Below are 18,890 nucleotides of genomic sequence, written 5' to 3'. Positions count from 1 at the left end.
ATTCATGGGAATTTCTACTTCAAAGAATTTCAATTCCTAGAATTTCCAACTTCCCATGTTTTTATTTGTCAACCAAACAACCCCTAAATTTAATTGTGTCAATTATTCTCCGACGAAAGGAGTACAACTTGATATACTCGGTATAGTACTATAGTGTAAAACTCTATGTCCATAACATAACACTTTAGCATGTAAAATGCATGGGTCTATATGATCAATTAAGAAGGGGTCTGATAGTATCATGGCTCACTGCCATCAAAATCATTCACAAGTCACAACCTTAGTTTGGCTGCAAGATAAGAGCCCAAATGAAACAGCAGGCTAACCATGTAGGCTACTGCTACACAATTCTCTCTCCTACAAAGCTACGTACGTACTCCTGTTGGTGTGTAAGTAAAGCAGCTGCGCACCAGTCATTCCTTAAGAGCGGCCAAAGAATGCATCACAGGGCATATAACTGACACTCTTTGTCTCTTTTTTCCCTTGCTATTTCTGTGCATCTCACTACTATATTCTAGACTAGCTAGTACCACACTTTTTTTAAAAAAAATAAAATAAAATAAAATAAAGGGCCATTGCAATAAATGCTGTCCTAACAAATCTGTTGCCATTTTATCTTCTCTCTTCATTTAATGCTCTTTTTTTTCCTTCCTTTTTATCAACTCCACCCATTTTTGAGTATTACCCTTTCAATTATTTTCCTACCAAAATGTTGTAATGAATAAATTATTATATTGTGGGATTATTTGTTACTACGAGTAGTAGTTTCTTATTCCTAGCAATTTGCTAGTTGTGCTTGTGCCCACTTACAAGTTTACAAGGGAATGAAGAAAGAATATATCATTAACACACTAGAGTTTCAAGTTTTAGGTATACTAGTACTAGTCTCATTTTACTACCTATATGCCCTATTGGACTATGGTCTATGACTCTATATATGAGAGTACTAAGCTACATTCATGCTTAAATGTACTTGTATGTATTTTCATAGATTAAATAATCATTTTGTATTTTTGTCCATTCAACTTGTGAATTCTCAATTGTGTCATGGTGGGACTAACAATTTTTGATATGGAGTTAAAATGGCCTAGGTAGCGTGTCAATGAATTTTAGATCTGTGTGTATGTGTGAATCACGTTTGTAGTACCAATCGTATGCAAAGAGTAACATAGAATAAATTGTATAATGTAGATCTTATTTGCTTTGAATTTTTCTATTTTGATCTCCAGTTTCAACCACTACATACAAGTTGGTCTACAACGACCATGATCGATTGATCACCCATTCACCCCTGGTTGATGGGACGGTTAGGGTTTTTCGACAAAAGACTTTTATTCACATTGATGAATTGAAAAGTATAGGGCAATGGAGGTAGGGGAGAGACATGTAATAGACTTTGAAAGGTTTGTCAAAGAGAACAACTCTTTCTCCTAATTAGACGTTTTCTATCATTTATTAAATCAATGTTAACTCCTAACTTAAAAATTTTGTAAATCTTTCATATGCGAGGATCATTTAATAAATTTCACTATCTAGTGAGCTTGAATTTCTCAAACATGAGCTCAATTAATAATAATAATTTGCAATTATTCAAATATTCATCCAATTTGGTTAGCAAGTCACAATTGAGTCAATTTACATCAAAAATTTGCAAACAACCCAAAATCATTTGCCATAATATATTTACTTTACCAAAAATACAAGCTAAATCGGGGTAAAATTGCATTACATACACACAAAACATCCCATAGTTAAGTGCACATCACAAACTATTCACCCTGATCAATTTTGTTCTTTCCACTTTGACCTTTTTATCCCGTAAAAAGATTCCAATTAAAAAGAACAAAAAGGATCAGAGAAAATAATAAGTAGTGAATTTACTACTATTTAAATTTCTAAAATAAAAAATAAAATATACCCCTTGACATACTTAAGAGTAACAATGAACATTTTTTTATCATTGACAACATAACAAAATTACACCATTACAATTGAGCTAAACAAAAGTTCAAAAACTCATATGGGTAAAAACCTTGAGTCAATACCCGAACCACCACCCTTACTCCAAGCTGGTTCGTCTCACCACCACCTTCGTAGCAAGGATTTTGCACAACACGCGCGGTTCGTTCTTGACTCACACCCCACCTCTTTGAGTTTTCTCCATTTTTACCCCCATATTTTCACCGTCCCTTACGATCACCCCTTACAAAAGCGTAATTTCCAACAAAAAAAAAAAACACCAAAAAATTTATTTGTACAGCAACTCAAATAACCACTGCCATAGTTCCATGATTGAATGATTTACCACCGTTGGATCAGCCTAGCTTTCGCAGTTAAGAGCGGCCTTGATCTTCTGAACCGTACATGATATGAGATTGTTTACTGTCTCAACAGATTCTACCGTGAGCTTGGCTGTAGGAAGGCTATTCACAAGGATTTGAAATGCAACTGTAAGGAGGGACCCTCCTACCCTTTGTGGGCCCCCATTCGAGGGCCCACGTGATCCTGGGCCGTCGGGGACGATAGCGAAACCCGACGGCAAAAGTGCCACGTAGGCCGAGTCCCCACCATTCATCACCACATGCATTGCCGGGATATCGACTGGCGCGTACACTACAAGCGACCCTGATGAGTCTGTGCATGTCTCTTGTAAGATCAACATGCTACTCTGATTGGGATTCATTGCCTGTAAACCAACAAAAGACAAAAATACCCTCAATCAAATTTTATCATATTTACATAACAATGCCACTATACTAAAGTTAGGAATTTCATCAAAACAGTGTTTACTAGTTACTCTACTGCATGAAAAGAGAGTCAAAATTGAATGGCCAATAGTCATAAAGTGGTCCCACATAAAAACATGAAATAAAACAAGGAAAAAAAAAAAAAGTCCAAACATTTTGACTTTTCTCATAAAAATAAAAAAATTGAAGGGTATATGTATAGATTAAAAAAGCTGGTCCCTATATCTGTCTCAAAGTAACATGTCCTTTATCATATGCTTCCAATTTTATGATCCAAATACACCTTTTTACCATACAAATGACAAATCTCCTTTTTTGACCTTTCACTCCAAGACACAGGCACAATTCCAGATCTCAACGTACCATGCAAAATTTTGCAGCATTATGATCATACACTATACTTCTATGCATACCCAAAGTAAAAAAAAAGCACCACTCCATAACTTTACTTTTTTTTTTGTGAGATAATTACCGTCAAAGTAAGAATAATATTTAGAGGCGAAGGGAAAGAGAGGGGACATACACCAGCGCGGAGTAGAGAGACGCAGTTGCCTTGATCTTGGCCTTTGGCAATGTGGGCCATTTCTTGCATGGGTCCACCGTTGGATAAAATGTCCCACTCGCTCCTCAACCGTTCATCACGCAGGAAATCAAACAGTCTCTGAGGGGAAACAGGTAGCCATACTGAAGTTGCAGCACTCAGTACTATACCCGGGGGCTCACCCGGGTCATCGATGCTCTTTCGAGTCATAACCCGGACATCCTCATCGACGTTGCCTATGTTGAGCTTGTTCCATTTGTGCACCGTGGATGCACATACTCCCGCGCAAAAATTGTTGGTCATCCTTTGTGCTAACTTCAACATGCTCCTACGCCCACTTGCCGTTATAGCTGTCATTTTATCATAAATAATGTTAACACTTTGTAAATAAGATTAAATGATAATTATGATAATAATTACACCAAATAGATAATGGCATTCTTGGTGCTATACCAGTGTGTTCTCCTGATGGTATGTTAGAGGACATGAGAATAGCAAGGCACTCGCATTGTCGTTGAAGGGTGGTGATCCATCTTTGAGCACCAAAGCCCATACCCGAGCTAACTAATGACCGAAAGAGCAGGTGGACGCTACTCTCATCATATTCTGCATGCTCCACCCATGTAACCTGTGTTACAAATTAAACCATCATTTATCCACGAGTTAATAAATGAAAATTCATAATCATCTTGCATATCAAGCTAATAAAGACTGTTAAACAACAGTTAATTATCGTGCCTACGGAGACAAGTTTGCAGTAAGCTAATCACTTATTTAATTAGCTTAAGCGTAGAATTAGAGTCAAATTACGAAGTTGAAAGGGACAAAATAAGGTTCAATGCAATGCAGTCAGACTTCTGACAGAAGAAACACTAGAGACGGCGCAAGTGAGGGAGAAGCAGTGGAATAGAAGAATTTGATAATTCAAATTTATCAAACACTTAAAAATAATAATATCACTACAAACTACAAAGTACATTATTCAAAAAAGGAACAATATAAGGGCAATTGGATATTAAAATAAAAGATATGATAAGACAATATATTATGCTAAAATCTTGGATATAGCTTAAGATTGGTCTCTGTATAATACAAGAATAAAGAAAATCAAGGCGATTTGAGCCGAAGAACAGGTTGTCATTGAGATTTGGACATAATTTAAGCATTAAGCAGCAGATAAATAGTATAGTAAGATGAGAACAAAGTAGACAGTCTTGTAGTTTTGACTACAAAGTCTTCAGTAAGCAGCTAAAACAACACAGAAATTAAAGCTTGTATTATAAAAATAATCCAAGGGAATCAGAATAGAAACATCAAATGTATAGTTTAATGACCCTATGTTTGTGGATTACAAGGCATTAAAATGTATAGGATATAAAGAAATTAATGTGTTCAAGGTTCAGAAAATACGGATAAATAGAGGCTTCTATTCATTAAACAATGCCTGTAACCTCGATCTGCTGACGTACGAATTCGTGTAAAATAGTAATAATCATGTTAAAGCATTAAACAAGGAGTTGTCGAAACTTGATGATAGCAATATATATGGCACAAAAGAAGCATCTAACTCTTATTTAAATAAGAAGAACCTTGATTAATTAATTCCTCGGAACGAAAACCGTGATCAAGGCCCTGGTGTTTAAGCGATTAATCACCCGACAAACAAGATCCATAGATGCATGAGCTCCAACTTAAGCTCGGGAATGCAAATATAACTATCATGAATCGATAATGACTACATGTGTACGTTGCTTTCAACAATTAATAGATGGTTCAAACAGCATGAAATCCGAAATTGCAGTTGCAACTAAATATCATTAAAAGCTAAAGTGGAAAGGACACCCAACTTGGGATCAACTCAATCAATATTGTAATTAACTTCTATACTTGTATTTCAATCATCATGTTAAGGAACACAATTAGATGCTGTGTGAAATTGTGATTAATTAAGGCGTAATAATATCATCACTACTACTATTAGTATAGTGGGTACCTTAGAATACCCGTTTGGCATATCTTGTACAACACACCCTGAGGGAAGCCTCCTGCAGTTAACATATGTCGGTGAACCGGAACTTTCTCGGATGCAGTCGATCGACACATCGACAACCGCCCACACCCCCTCGGCGTGCTGCTTGCAGAACCGTAGGAAGTTCACCACCCTAACCGGCACCAATGGTGATAGCACTTGAAGCTCAGCATGCATCTAACCAAAATAAAATATATTAGAATCTCAATTTATACTACTAATGTACTACATTAAGCAGTTAGATTAACAATGGTAATTAGTCTAATTACCACTTGAAGTGCACCATTTCGAGTTCCTCCCATTCCACTAGATATAACATCAGTTGTTGACGCCCTAGCAATCATGCCAGGAAACATCTCCGCCCATCGATTCTATCAACAAATCCGAGCTTATTATTAGTCCTCAACTAACGATCACACTGTACTCAAAACAAATGTTATAACTTACAAATGCGAGTAATTTAATTAAGGGCTCACCGCGTCCATTAAGGTTTCGACGAGGGCTAAACTGTTAATGATGACCATACCATTCTCCCTAGTAGCTTCAGGGACAAAACCATTAGGCTTTAAACCAATACAAGATGTAATAGATCTATTATACTCTTCATGATTCAATACTTCCCGCCCTCCGGCATCCATACTCCTTAACCAAAGCGGCTCATCGGTCTGAGCTAACTTAACCAGTTCATCCATTGCAGCCAAAGCAAGCTCCAAATACATGGATCTTTCAAAAGATCTCTCCATTCCCGTTACATTCGCGGTCGACTTTGTAGGTGAAACAACAGGCATAGCATTAGATATCCCACTTCCGAAATCACCTAAGGGCAAAGATGAGGTGGTCACGGTTGTCAAGTGACCGTAACCATTGTTCCCTACCGCGAGCTCTAAGGAAGAGTTGGGCATGGGCGGGGCTGATAACGTTGATAAAGATGACACCGGTCGGCCTAGAAACTTGCTTGCTAATGCACAAACTCGGTCTAACTCGTCTTTAAGACGAGCATTTTCAATCCGAAGATGCTGTTCTTCCATTGAGATATCACCTATCATTGCCGGACCACCACAATTTGTACACATTGGGTTCCTCATCGCTTCTCTTATTGACATGTTTTCTGCTCTCAGCTTATCATTCTCTTGTCTTAAGATTGAATTCTCATGTCTCTCCAATTGAGTCTACAAAAAACCAAATTTAAAAAAAACAAAAAAACCATTAGTTATCCTAATACGGGTTGCACGAAAATGGATACGAAAGAGTATATGATTAGTATTGCACATACTTTCATTTGAGTACGGCGATTTTGGAACCAAAACTTGACTTGTCTAGTCTCAAGGCAAAGCTTCTTGCTAAGCTCCAATCGTTGCTTCTCATCAGGATGAGGGCACTCCTTGAACACACTAAATTCGTAAAAAAAATATTGTTATTGTCAAACCAAAACAATTACGACACACATACATAACAACGAAACGTTATCTAAGATGTAAATGAGAAAGGAGAAGGTAAGCATACGCTTCGAGTTCTTGGATTTGCTGAGGGGTGTGTCGGTGGTAACGCTTCTTCCGGGGAGGAAGGTCAGCAATATCTTGTTCATCACCAGAAGCACCATCCAAATTATCACTACCAGATCTACTCTCGTGTTCATCTTCTCGACTTCGCCTTACTCCAATACTACTAACTCCAGCACCATTATTGTTACCATTTCCATCATAATTTTGATCTCCTGTTACTCTTGCTGTTACCTCTCCATGCCCCTCCATCCCCGTTTGCTAATATTCCAACAACACAAACAAAATCATTTATTACTCCATATATTATAATTATTTATCGTAATAATAAAATAAATAAATAAATAAATAAGAGGAGAGAGAAAGTACAAGAGCAAGGGAGAGGCCAGGGGTGTTGAAGAAGGACTTGTTAATGGAGTTGGGACCCACTAAATGTTGTTGTTGTTGTTGCTGCTGGTGTTGTTGCTGTTGTTGTTGCTGTTGCTGATGAATAATGGCACCCGGAGGCATAGTGTTGTTGTTGTTGTTGCTGTTGTTGTGATATTGAATGTCTGATGATAACCTTGCACTACTACCTCCGCTCCCGCTACCACCACCGTCAGCTCCAACACCGCTACTATCAAGAAATCCTCCAAAATTCATCAAAAATGAAAATATCCCACTTTTTTTTTTCTTCTTATAGTTGAATAAATTTGAGTATAAGTAGTTTAATGAAATAAATTATGAAGAAAAATGATGAAAGAGAGAGAAAAGAGGAGAGAGAAGACAATAGGGTAGGAGAAAATGAACCCAGATTGTCTACAATTCCTCTCAATAAAAGAGAGAGAAAGAAGGAGAAAGAAGGGCAGTTTTAAGCTTAGCCTATCTTTCTCAAACTCTCTCTCTAACTCTTATTTATAATTTAAAAATAAAAAAACCCAACAAAAAAAAAAAAAAAAAAAAGGAAAAGAAGAAGAACCCTAAAAAGGAGAAAGAGTGTCAATTTTGTGCATGATGGTTTGAAAAATGAAAATCAGAAGTTGGAGTTCTCATTTTTTAATGAAATGATGAGATAAAAAGACCTATAAATTTATATGAAATGGAAAAGAAAAAAAAAGAGAGAGAAATGAATAAAAAGGGACTTTTTTAGGTGGGGATAGGAAAAAAAAGGAGAGAGAAAAAAAGAAGAGAAAAGAGAGGAGAAAGGAGAAGGGAAGAAGAAGGAGAAGATAAAAGGACAGTGGGTGTATGTGGAGTGTTCGAAGCCTTACAAATAGTTGCCTCCAAAAATTTAGATTATTTAACAAAAGCGTCGGTTGACTATTTTTCCTACTTTTTCCCTCTCACTCACTCTCTCTTTCATTTCTCTCTCCTCTATTATGTGTTGCAAAAGTTAAAATCATTTCTTGTTTAAGTACTTGTAAAAAGTTACTTCTATCACTAACACCTAAACCTATCAAACTTTTTTATATGGTTCTAATCCCTGTTTGATATTATTTGCAATCCTTGTCGGAAAAAAGAAAATTAAATACGAGTATTACTTATTAAAAAAAATAAATCCTTTGTAACTTGTCATCAGATACACATTACACCTATCTCTCTCTCTCTCTAAAGTATTCATTTTATACTTACACACAAATTTGCTTAGCAATTTATGCAACATTTCAAAGTTGTAAATAATAAGGGTCTGTTCTCATTGACTGAACTCAGCTGAACTGAACTGAACTGAACTGAATTGAATTGAATTGAATTGAATATTTTATAAGAGATGAAAATTAGGAATTGAATTGAGATAAACTGAATTGAAATGAACTGAAAATAAACGTATGAGAATAGGCCCAAAGATTCGAAGATTATACATTAATTGGTTTATTAAAAAAAGCATTGTAGATATGTATATATATATTCTTTTATGTTTTGTCTCATTCTAAATAATCTACTGAAAATTAAGAATTTTTTAACATAGGTATTGACAATTAAGGAATGAAAGTATTTTTAAAGTTTCAAAAATTTAATAATACGGAGTAAAAAAAAAAAAGAATACTCCAATAACAAAATTTCGTAATTTGGTAGGTTCTAAACAACATTTAGGCCAAACTAGCAAGAAATAAAAGGCCCAATAATTTTTAAAGAGGTCGAGTTGATCTAGTATTTACTAAGCATAATATTTAATCAAACTTATGGTCCCAAATATTCAAATTGTGAATTTGTTTATCTTTCTTTTCATTTAATTTAATTTGATAACAATCAATTAAGTCGGTCTTAATGTATAAATCATTAATATAAATTTGTACACTCTATTGATTTCAAGCATAATATGAGGAGTTTGGGCCGAGTACTAATAAGCCTCAATCGACCTAATATCCTATAACTTGGTAGTTTAGCAAAGATTGGCCTTAAATCGACCAATTAGTCTAATATTTTCAAAATACAAATAATCAAACATCTAATTTTAAAATCGGCCCGACTCAATTTAACACTAATTCCCGATCACCATAACTTGGTTCCAAGTTCTAACCAAATTTTGAACATACAAAGCCAAATTTACCTCTGTAATTGAAGATATCTAGTGTGGCAAATTAAGTGAACCAAAAAAAAAAAAAAAAGAAAAAAAAAAGAAAAAAAAAAAAAAAAGATAGTGACACACGAAATTGGTACTCCGTAAAAGGTATGGGGAAAAGCAATGTTGTAAAGATAAGACAAGTAGACATGACAGGACACCAAAATCATTTCTTCCAATGCTCTTTCTTTCAGATTTCCCTAAAATACAACCGTATAATTTTACATTCTGATAAAAGTTAACTTCAATTTCACAAAATATCATTAATTTTATAATCTAGGGTTTACTACTTGTAAAATCGATTTAATTAATGGCATGCTTCAAACATGAATCAACAATAATAAAATAAGTAAATAATACATAAAATCGTACCGAATTTTCGCAGAAGATTGAGTGGTGTACTGGTGCAATTGAAAAGATTGATCAGCCATTTTTGGTAATCTGGAATTGGAGAACATTATTATCAATTGTACAGTGAATTTATCATTTTTTGAAAAGAAAAAGAAAAAAAAACTGGAAAACGAGAATTAAATTAAGTGGATTTGAGTGAAACAACACATTGAGCAAATGAGAGTCAATTTGAGTTGAAAATGTGTAGTGATTTTTCTGAAAAACTTTTACGCCTTTTCATTTTTACACGAGATGACAAGAAATTCTAGGCTAAAAGCTTAAAATAGTAAGGAAATCTGGGTGTTACAAAGAGGGATGAATCAGATAGTTCTTCCTTTATCCATATCTTACATCAATAGGGAAATAGTGAAAACAAATTCAACTGTTTTGAATGTATTGTTGAGGGGTGAATATTTTCTAAGCCAAGTCAATTCAAATTTCACAATGTACTCTGTATTTGTTTTACTATCAAATATTGATCCACTTTTAGTCCAAAAAGTCATACCCAAACTTGCTAATATGCCCTATACGGGTTGGGCTTTAGGGACCATAATAAGCTTTTTCGTATTAAATATAGGTCTTGACGTATTCTGTATAAGAATACCTCATTAATTGCTTAATTTCACACCTTTTTGTTATAATGAAGTTATTGTTGATTAGATGTACATTTTTTTAAACATTTTTTTGTTATATAATACGGAGTATTAGCGAGGATACAGTGTACAAATGCGGTGTGACCAATCTTTAACACTAGTAGCATTTGTTTTGCTTTAAGCTTTGTACATAACATAATCACACCTTGTCATCACATAGTGTGCGACACTAGTAGCACGGCTTGCACCTATGGGGTGCACTTACGATTTAAATAGAGCTAAACGCACAATGCTCTTTTAGTCTAAACCCATTTGATGCGGTTCCAAGGCATCAATATTGTTATTATAATTATTTTTATTGTTATTTTTAGTTTATTATTAGATGACCGAATTTATTAGGATATTTTTGTTAGTTTAATTCGGTTAGTATAAGATAAGCTTGACTTTAAAGATCATATTTGCAAAATATTATCTTTACAAGTTAGAGTTAGTTTCCTAGTTAGATTAGAATTTGTTTTACCGATTTTTAGGCTAATTATTTAGCTTATAAATACGTGATGGTGTTTAACGAAAAGTATGATTGATTGATTTGAAATTTATAAAGTTTTACGTAAGCTTGTGCTTGTGTATTCTTGGCCTAGTTTAGGTTTTAAGCTCGTGTTGCTTAGCGTTTCTTGAACGAGACTCAAGATTCCAAACCTTTCAACTGCGATTGAAGGTTATATCCATCAAAATTCATATCAAATTGGTGTGGCTGCTGTTTGACGAGGGACGAGTTTGACAATTTGTGTCAAAAAACTCAGTTTCGAATGTCATATTGATCGACTTGGTTCTCCTTCGTTTCTAAAGATTTTGAGGTGATTCTTTTTTTCAAATTGGTTAATTTTTTGTCTAGTTTTCACCTGCAAAATTTGAGAACTTTTCGAGCAGCATAGCTATTAAACTGGGTTCGTTCTTTACACCTGGTCAAAAATCAAATTAATCTGCCATTGTTGAGAAAAAAATAAACTGCGATTACTTGGCTGAGAATTTTTTTCTGAATTTTTGGTCGAGTATTTTAGACAGATAGGGCTAGCAGTATACAAAATTTCAGAATTTTTCGAGGTGTCTTCATTGGGTTTTGGTCCTCGTACTTTCGATCAATTTCTGGACTGGTTTTGTGTGTTTTCTCATCCACATAAACATGGAAAATAAAAGTTGGTTTGAAGCATTTATGATGGAAATCAAGAAAATGAATGAATATCTGGATAGAATTGATGCTCGTTTTCAAATTCGTGACGTGAGATGTGGTGTACAGGATATGTCTTATGAGAACGAGAAACTAGAGCAACCAATTGTTGAGGCTATATACGAGGAAAAGATTGTATCTTTACCGAGTGATAATCTTACAAATCCAATTTTAGAGCAATCTCATGAACAACTAGTAGAAGAAAAAGAAATTATGGAGCACAAAAGTGTATATTTGTCTAGTTTTGTTGACGAGGAGGTTACATTTGAACTATCTAAGTTGGTAGCAAAAAGTCAAATTTCTACAACTTCCTTTTATGGTGATAATTGGGATACAAATATTTTCACGTATTATTTCCATTATATTGATTGCATTGACAAAGGTGTGTCATCAATTAAAATTTTGGAGCATTCAATTGAAGTTTGTGGTGCATTCATTGGTGTAAAATATAAGCATGACGTGGTTGGATGGAGACATATTCTTTTAGCTCATGTTCGATTAATTTGGATGATATCTTGGTTCCATGATTTGCTAAAACTTGGGACAAGTTTTTTTCAAGAGGGGGAGTATGATGCGGTTCCAAGGCATCAATATTGTTATTATAATTATTTTTATTGTTATTTTTAGTTTATTATTAGATGACCGAATTTATTAGGATATTTTTGTTAGTTTAATTCGGTTAGTATAAGATAAGCTTAACTTTAAAGATCATATTTGCAAAATATTATCTTTACAAGTTAGAGTTAGTTTCCTAGTTAGATTAGAATTTGTTTTACCGATTTTTAGGCTAATTATTTAGCTTATAAATACGTGATGGTGTTTAACGAAAAGTATGATTGATTGATTTGAAATTTATAAAGTTTTACGTATGCTTGTGCTTGTGTATTCTTGGCCTAGTTTAGGTTTTAAGCTCGTGTTGCTTAGCGTTTCTTGACCGAGACTCAAGATTCCAAACCTTTCAACTGCGATTGAAGGTTATATCCATCAAAATTCATATCACCATTGCATAACTTGCTAACCGTTAACGATAGTTCATTGGGGGGTGGGGATAATTGTCGATTGAGGGGTAACACTAGGATCTTTGTACTTAGTGATCTTTCATGACAATGTCAATATGAACCCATTGTGAGATTTATGGCTAAGGTTTTGTACAGACTACAGTAGAACACTTAAATTCTAATATTTTGAGATTCAAAGCAGGTTTTAATGGAGTACCTTATTTATATTAAGTAGAACAGAGCAAAATTTAGTAAAAATAGGGGCTTAAGGATAATTATAATTATTTATTATCCATGTAATTAATGATCAAGCTAATACTATTGTAATTGTCAAATCCTTTTTATATTATCATTCAAGAGGATAAAAACCTCCTAATCACTTTTAAAAATAGCTTGATCACATGCGACATAATTATAAAAAAAGGAAGATCTTTCGAAAACAACCCCTCAACACAACAAATGATCGTCATTAACCTTTTGATATTATGATACTAGATATCTTTTTAATTTGTTTGAGGTTTGACCTGGGAACAAATAATAATAATAATACTCCATTAAAGATATAATGAAAAGAATAAAATAGACTAGCAAAAGAAACTTGTAATTATTAATTGAATTAAAATCTAGGCTCCCATGAAAAAAGGGGAAAAAATGTCACGGAACATCAATTTGTGTGTTCCCATTTTAATTGATGGGACAATGATCTACTCTAATAATTTTGACAACGCTACTTTTGTAATCTTGTTGATATTTCTATGTATCCATATTAATTGTGTCTTTTAACTTTTAATACGGGATATTTTATAAATATTTTCATTAATTTTTTTCATGCATGAATGGATTGATTATTGTTTGTTCACACTTTGTTCTTTTATTATGTCTTTTGAGACAATTATTTCATGCAGTATAAATATGAGAGATACCAGTATTAAAGAGTGGGGTGTGCTTAGCTTAGGCTTGTAGCACTTAATAATTAGGTCAAATTATGTCCAAATGATTTGATGATTAGCAATGAGAATATTTAATTAATTAGTCACATATAATAGATTTAACAACCAATTAATTGTCAAAACATGTATTACTGTATTATATACTCCGTATAGATTATTATTTTGAATATGTTTCGTGAACACAAGCTTATTAATTAGGGTACCGGTCTTTCCTTCAAAAAAAAAATTAGGGTACCGGTCTTTGCAACAATGCTTTCATGTCGGAAATGATGTATTAAATCTAATTATGCACGTTCACTATTTAGGGACAAATGAATTATTTGAAAATAAACAAAATTTGACAAAGAACAATAAAGGGTTTGTAAGGGGTTATTGGTTGGGGGGAGGACGTTGAAGATGAATCTTTAGTCTTTCTTTCACATGAGTTTTGTGAACAAATTAAACACCTCTATTTGTCTTTCTTTCAATGACTTTTTTTGACAAATATACTTGCATTATATTCTTAATTAAATCTCCTAGATAGTAACTATTTTCTCATTAATTTCATAATATATTAATATTTTAATTTGAGTTTGTCAAATATCGAATTTATGACTAAGAAATTTATTAAAGGCTAGAAGGCATCTTGATTTGCATCTACTTGGTAAAATTCACGAGGGATTCGAAATTGGATCCGTTAGACTTTAAAAATAACAAATTAAAGATGTAATTAACCAATTTTATTGTAATAGGATATAGTATTATGGATCGCTTAATTAAATTACTGAAAGGTCGAAATAGTTGTCATTTTAAATTAATCAATACATCGTATCGTGATCATCCACCATAGTACTCTGAAATTATGTATCCATTGAACTACGAATATAGCTTTTAAAGCAAGAATATTTTCATAAACAATTGAATCTTCTACAAATCGAAAAGAGACAAACTTTAGAGTCCAAAACACCAAAATACATAATACGAAGTAACACGATTCTTTCAACTATTAAAGTTAATTAATACCTTAAATAGCAAGTCCATATTAATTATTCCATCCATTCCTTTTATTTCTTCTTACATAGCAACTATTGGCACTATTCATAAGATGAGGGAGTCTTTTAAATCACTCTCGATATATACTATGTACAACATAGATTAGTCATGTTAAGTCTTATTTGATCCGATTCAGTAGTTTATTGATATGATATCCCATTGTTATATATTTTTACTAATATGCAATTAACATTATTTATGATCAAAGTAATATATTAACAAATGCGCACTATTACTTTTAAGAATAGAGGGATTATATGTGTAAAACTAATTAAGTAAAACTAAAACACAAAGTACACAAGTACAAAAAATTGTGTGTTTAGCCGTTTTGGGATGTAGCGATAATTAAGAATCTTTGAAGGACTTTAGTTTGACTCATTAATTTGTAGGACCAAAACTCTTAACAAAGTATTACTCAAATTTCAGATCCCTAGAATTATTCAAGCATCAAAATTGAACATAGAAGTAATTCGGTATAGAAAGATCATAAGAGGTTCAAACAGGATAATTATTATTCCAAATCCCTATACAATCATTTTCTAGTTTTATTTTATTTTTTTAAAAATCAAATTTAAAAAATTATTGAGATAACCTTGTATAGCAAGTTTGGGCCAGAGGGCAGCTAGCTAACAATGTGCCTAACCATATGATATTATATAAAGAAGATTATATAATAATATACTTTATGTAAGCATTAATTTCCTTTTGCATGCTTCTCTAGCTACTAGATTATTGATAATAGCCTTGCTAATTTGATCCTTAATACAACCATGTGCAACTTTGTAATGCAACTTTGCTTTGACCAAGTACAATAAAGGTACAAAGGATGCATGCGCTATTGATTTTTTAAATCCTAATTGTAAGAGGTGTATGATATACAACATGTTTAAACCAGGGCCGGTTAGTGGGCTGTGCAAACAGACCCACAGCACAGGGCCCAATTATTCTAAGGGCCCCCAATCAGTTAAAAGTGTTATATATAATAGTAGTGCTTAGGATTACAATAAGAATACATAGTAAAGATGGTAAGTCTATTGTTATAACTTCCACTTGGTTAGGGGTTCGAATCCTAGTAAAGCGTTTTCCCCCCTCCATATTTTGCATTTTTGCATCTTCTCATTTCATAGGTGTCGACCCTTTTTTCCCTTTTTTGTTGTCTTAGTTCGTAGCATTTGTTTCATTTCCTTAAAGGTTTCACTACTCACTTATTTTTCACCCACCTTTTAATGGATTTTCGTTAGTAATTTATTTTTCAACCTTATTTTAAAGTGTATGTTAAAAGGTGTATTTAACATTATGGACAAAGTATGTTTTATTATACTATAATTAGCACAGGGCCCCCAAAATGTTTAGGACGGCCCTGGTTTAAACGTTAATTGAATACTTACATACGAATGACGATTAATATGTACACTTATTTTAGAATAGACATACTAATTAATGTTTGTTATTCAGTGACTAAATTGGATTCTTCTTACTCGTTTATGTTTTTATTGTCTATCTACAAGTATTAAATTAGTGATTTATATAAGAACTAATTATCAATAAAGAAGATGAGGGCCAACAACATGTATAAACATTGTTATAGCAGTTTGGCAAGGGGATTCAAATTGAATTGGTTTAGATGAAGGAGACAAAATAAAGAACTAGAGAAATAACCTTAATCAAATAAATGAATATATGATGCAAATTAAAGACTCCATCTTTAAAAGGTCTCTTACAACAACTACAATGTGACTTTGTAACTTTGAGCTAAATGATCACATGCAGCCAATGATGTAGTTTCACCAACCTCGATGTAAAAGATCATGCATAAATTCAAAGCCTCCCAAACTCATGACTAGTAACATTATCACTCACTTCTTCCCTAAAAGATTACACTATAATAATTTACGTCAAATATATACTTGAATAAATTGAAGTATTTAAATAAATTGAACTGAACTGATTGGAGCTGAACTGAAATGAAATGATGATTATTTCCCGAGAGAAGGAAATTAGAAATGAATTGAACTGAACTGATTAAGGCTGAACTGAATTGAATTGAAATTCAGCTGAGGAGAACAGACCCTAAGACATGTTTAGAAACAAAGATATTTAGTAAGATGAGTCTTAAAAAACTTTATAAAGTCGATTTAAACAATCATTAAGAGACAAAGAAAATACTCTATGATTAATATGAATTGAAGTAAGTAGCTTTGAGATTAAATTACAGCAGCAATTTTTTAGGGTTGAGACATTAAAACTTTGCATATTACATATGGATCTTAAAAGAGAAGCTTCTTCATTAATACGAGTCTCACAAACTTTGAGAGTTGACAGATGAATTTGTAAACAAGGGTCATTAATACAACTAGTCATTAGTTCAGTAAATAGGCTCTAATCCCATTAATTTCAAAATTTAGGAGCATTAATGTTTGTGTTTTGAAGGTTGACAGCTGGATAGAGTAATTATTAGCAGTGTACTTAACTATACTTTTACCACTAATTAATTACGAGTTTAATAACGGCTCAACCGAGGAATATTCAATATAGTTGGAATCTATTGCATACAGCTTTTCGAATCTTTTGCCTTTTACTCCCTTAATTCTTTTCTCTGTTAATTCCATTCAATTGATATAAATGATTAAATTCAAACATATGCTTATGGTTACCTAGGCTACTTGGCCACATTTTCCATCTTAGATATACAAAGTACTCGTATAAAGTAAGCTAAGGATGTTGATTAGACGAGATGAGAATAGGAAAACACCGTCTTTTAGATAAGTACTCTGTATCTTATTATGATGGATAAAAACATAATAACCGTAATAACCACTATAGAATCTGTTCAACTTTGTTCATATTCTATTTTAATTCGATCATTTTAGTTTTGCTCTAAAGAACATACATAACCTAAGTATAATATACTCACATTATTACATAAATGCAAGGTATACAAGAAGCCACTTTACATAATTATTAGTGAGCTTAAGTTGATGATAATAATAATGATTGTTTAGAAATTTGTAATTATCAAGAATTATTACCATGTTTTTTAAAACTCTTATTCCAAAGTCTTGATGATTACCATGCATTAAAATTGATGATCATGCATTAAAATTGGGGAGATATCTTAATATCAAGGAAAATGTTCCATGACAAGCGGGTAATTGTCCCTCCAACCAAGGTGCTCTAAACTTATGTTGTACTCGTTTTTTATTTTTATTTTTATTTGTTTTTATTTTTGGTGAGACAATTGTCCAATCTTTCCTTTTTTTGGGTTCTTTTTAAGAAAGAAGAATTAAATAAACTATTTGTCGATTGAAAATAATACTGATTAGAGATGTCTCAAGCAGTGCATTAATTCAGATTTCACAATAAATGGCAGAAATCAATCTGTTTCGATTATTTTCATGACAAGTCCTTGCCAAAAATTGAGTTAACAATAAATACAATAAATTAAAATAAAAATTCATAAGAAGTTGACTGCTTGTTTGTTTGTTTCTACGTCGAGTTGAATGATATAGACCCTTTCCAAGTCAAGAATTTTGAATGAGTATAAATTTTGAGGAAATTCACAAAAATTGAGAATTGATTAGGAATACTAGTTAAGAATAAAGATATTATTGACTCTTTTATTTCAATATATAACCATGAAAATTAACAATAATGTTAAACAATTCATTCGATATCAGATATACATACATTCAGACAGCACGTAATCAAGATTTTCATATAACATGTAAGCGTCTTATGCATGTTATTATGCCGGAAATTAGCTCAACTTGTACCATGCAAAAAACTTTGATTGTGCTAGCATACCTAAGATGTGTAACATTGAAGGGCAATCTCAATCTAAAGAACTTAATTATCAAAATATCGGCGAGTATAGAATCAATTTAGGACAATTCAATTCATATCAAACCATAGCGATGTATATATAAGAGAAGAACAAAGGCATGTTAGATTGTAGTAGGAACATCCCATTAGATTAGCTAAGTTTATCCCAAACCAGTCACATGGTATATATCAAAATTCAAAATGATAGGGGATAGGATAGACCACGACTTGGCTTTGTAGTAACAAGAGGTTTGGAGTAGTGGTTCATAAATTTGACATAAAATTACCTGAAAATGATGAATGAACTCATTTTTAGGGACATGAAAATTTACTACGAATGGTCCCAATTGAGACATGGAGGCTTGGAGAAAGAAATCGAAGCGATAACGATGTTGACACTTGTAAATGAACTTCATTTAGATTGTTCAAACACATACCTTTTGAGAAAGACTTGACTACTCTTTCGGAGTGGATTTATTCTAAGACATCGTTTTGATTTTTTTTCTTCTTCTTTCTAAGTAC

The 18,890-nt window shown here is 32.9% G+C and overlaps 1 protein-coding gene across 1 annotated transcript; it reads right to left on the bottom strand.

The window, feature by feature from the left end:
- Nucleotides 1-1,933: 1,933 nt before the first annotated feature.
- On the bottom strand, nucleotides 1,934-8,144 carry LOC145639544 (homeobox-leucine zipper protein ANTHOCYANINLESS 2-like). The gene is made up of 9 exons (XM_081690810.1): nucleotides 7,186-8,144; nucleotides 6,821-7,077; nucleotides 6,591-6,708; nucleotides 5,794-6,486; nucleotides 5,587-5,688; nucleotides 5,282-5,494; nucleotides 3,742-3,916; nucleotides 3,271-3,638; nucleotides 1,934-2,686 (listed from the first exon to the last, which is right to left on the bottom strand). Exons 1-9 carry the CDS (start codon nucleotides 7,456-7,458, stop codon nucleotides 2,321-2,323), a joined length of 2,565 nt encoding a protein of 854 aa, XP_081546936.1. The 5' UTR covers nucleotides 7,459-8,144; the 3' UTR covers nucleotides 1,934-2,320.
- Nucleotides 8,145-18,890: the final 10,746 nt, after the last annotated feature.

The sequence above is a fragment of the Chenopodium album genome, chromosome 7 (assembly GCF_948465745.1).
Source record: "Chenopodium album chromosome 7, dcCheAlbu1.1, whole genome shotgun sequence".
NCBI lineage: Eukaryota > Viridiplantae > Streptophyta > Magnoliopsida > Caryophyllales > Amaranthaceae > Chenopodium > Chenopodium album.
The sequence above is the reverse complement of the archived record's forward strand: the minus strand, read 5'-3'. Positions and strand labels throughout refer to the sequence as shown.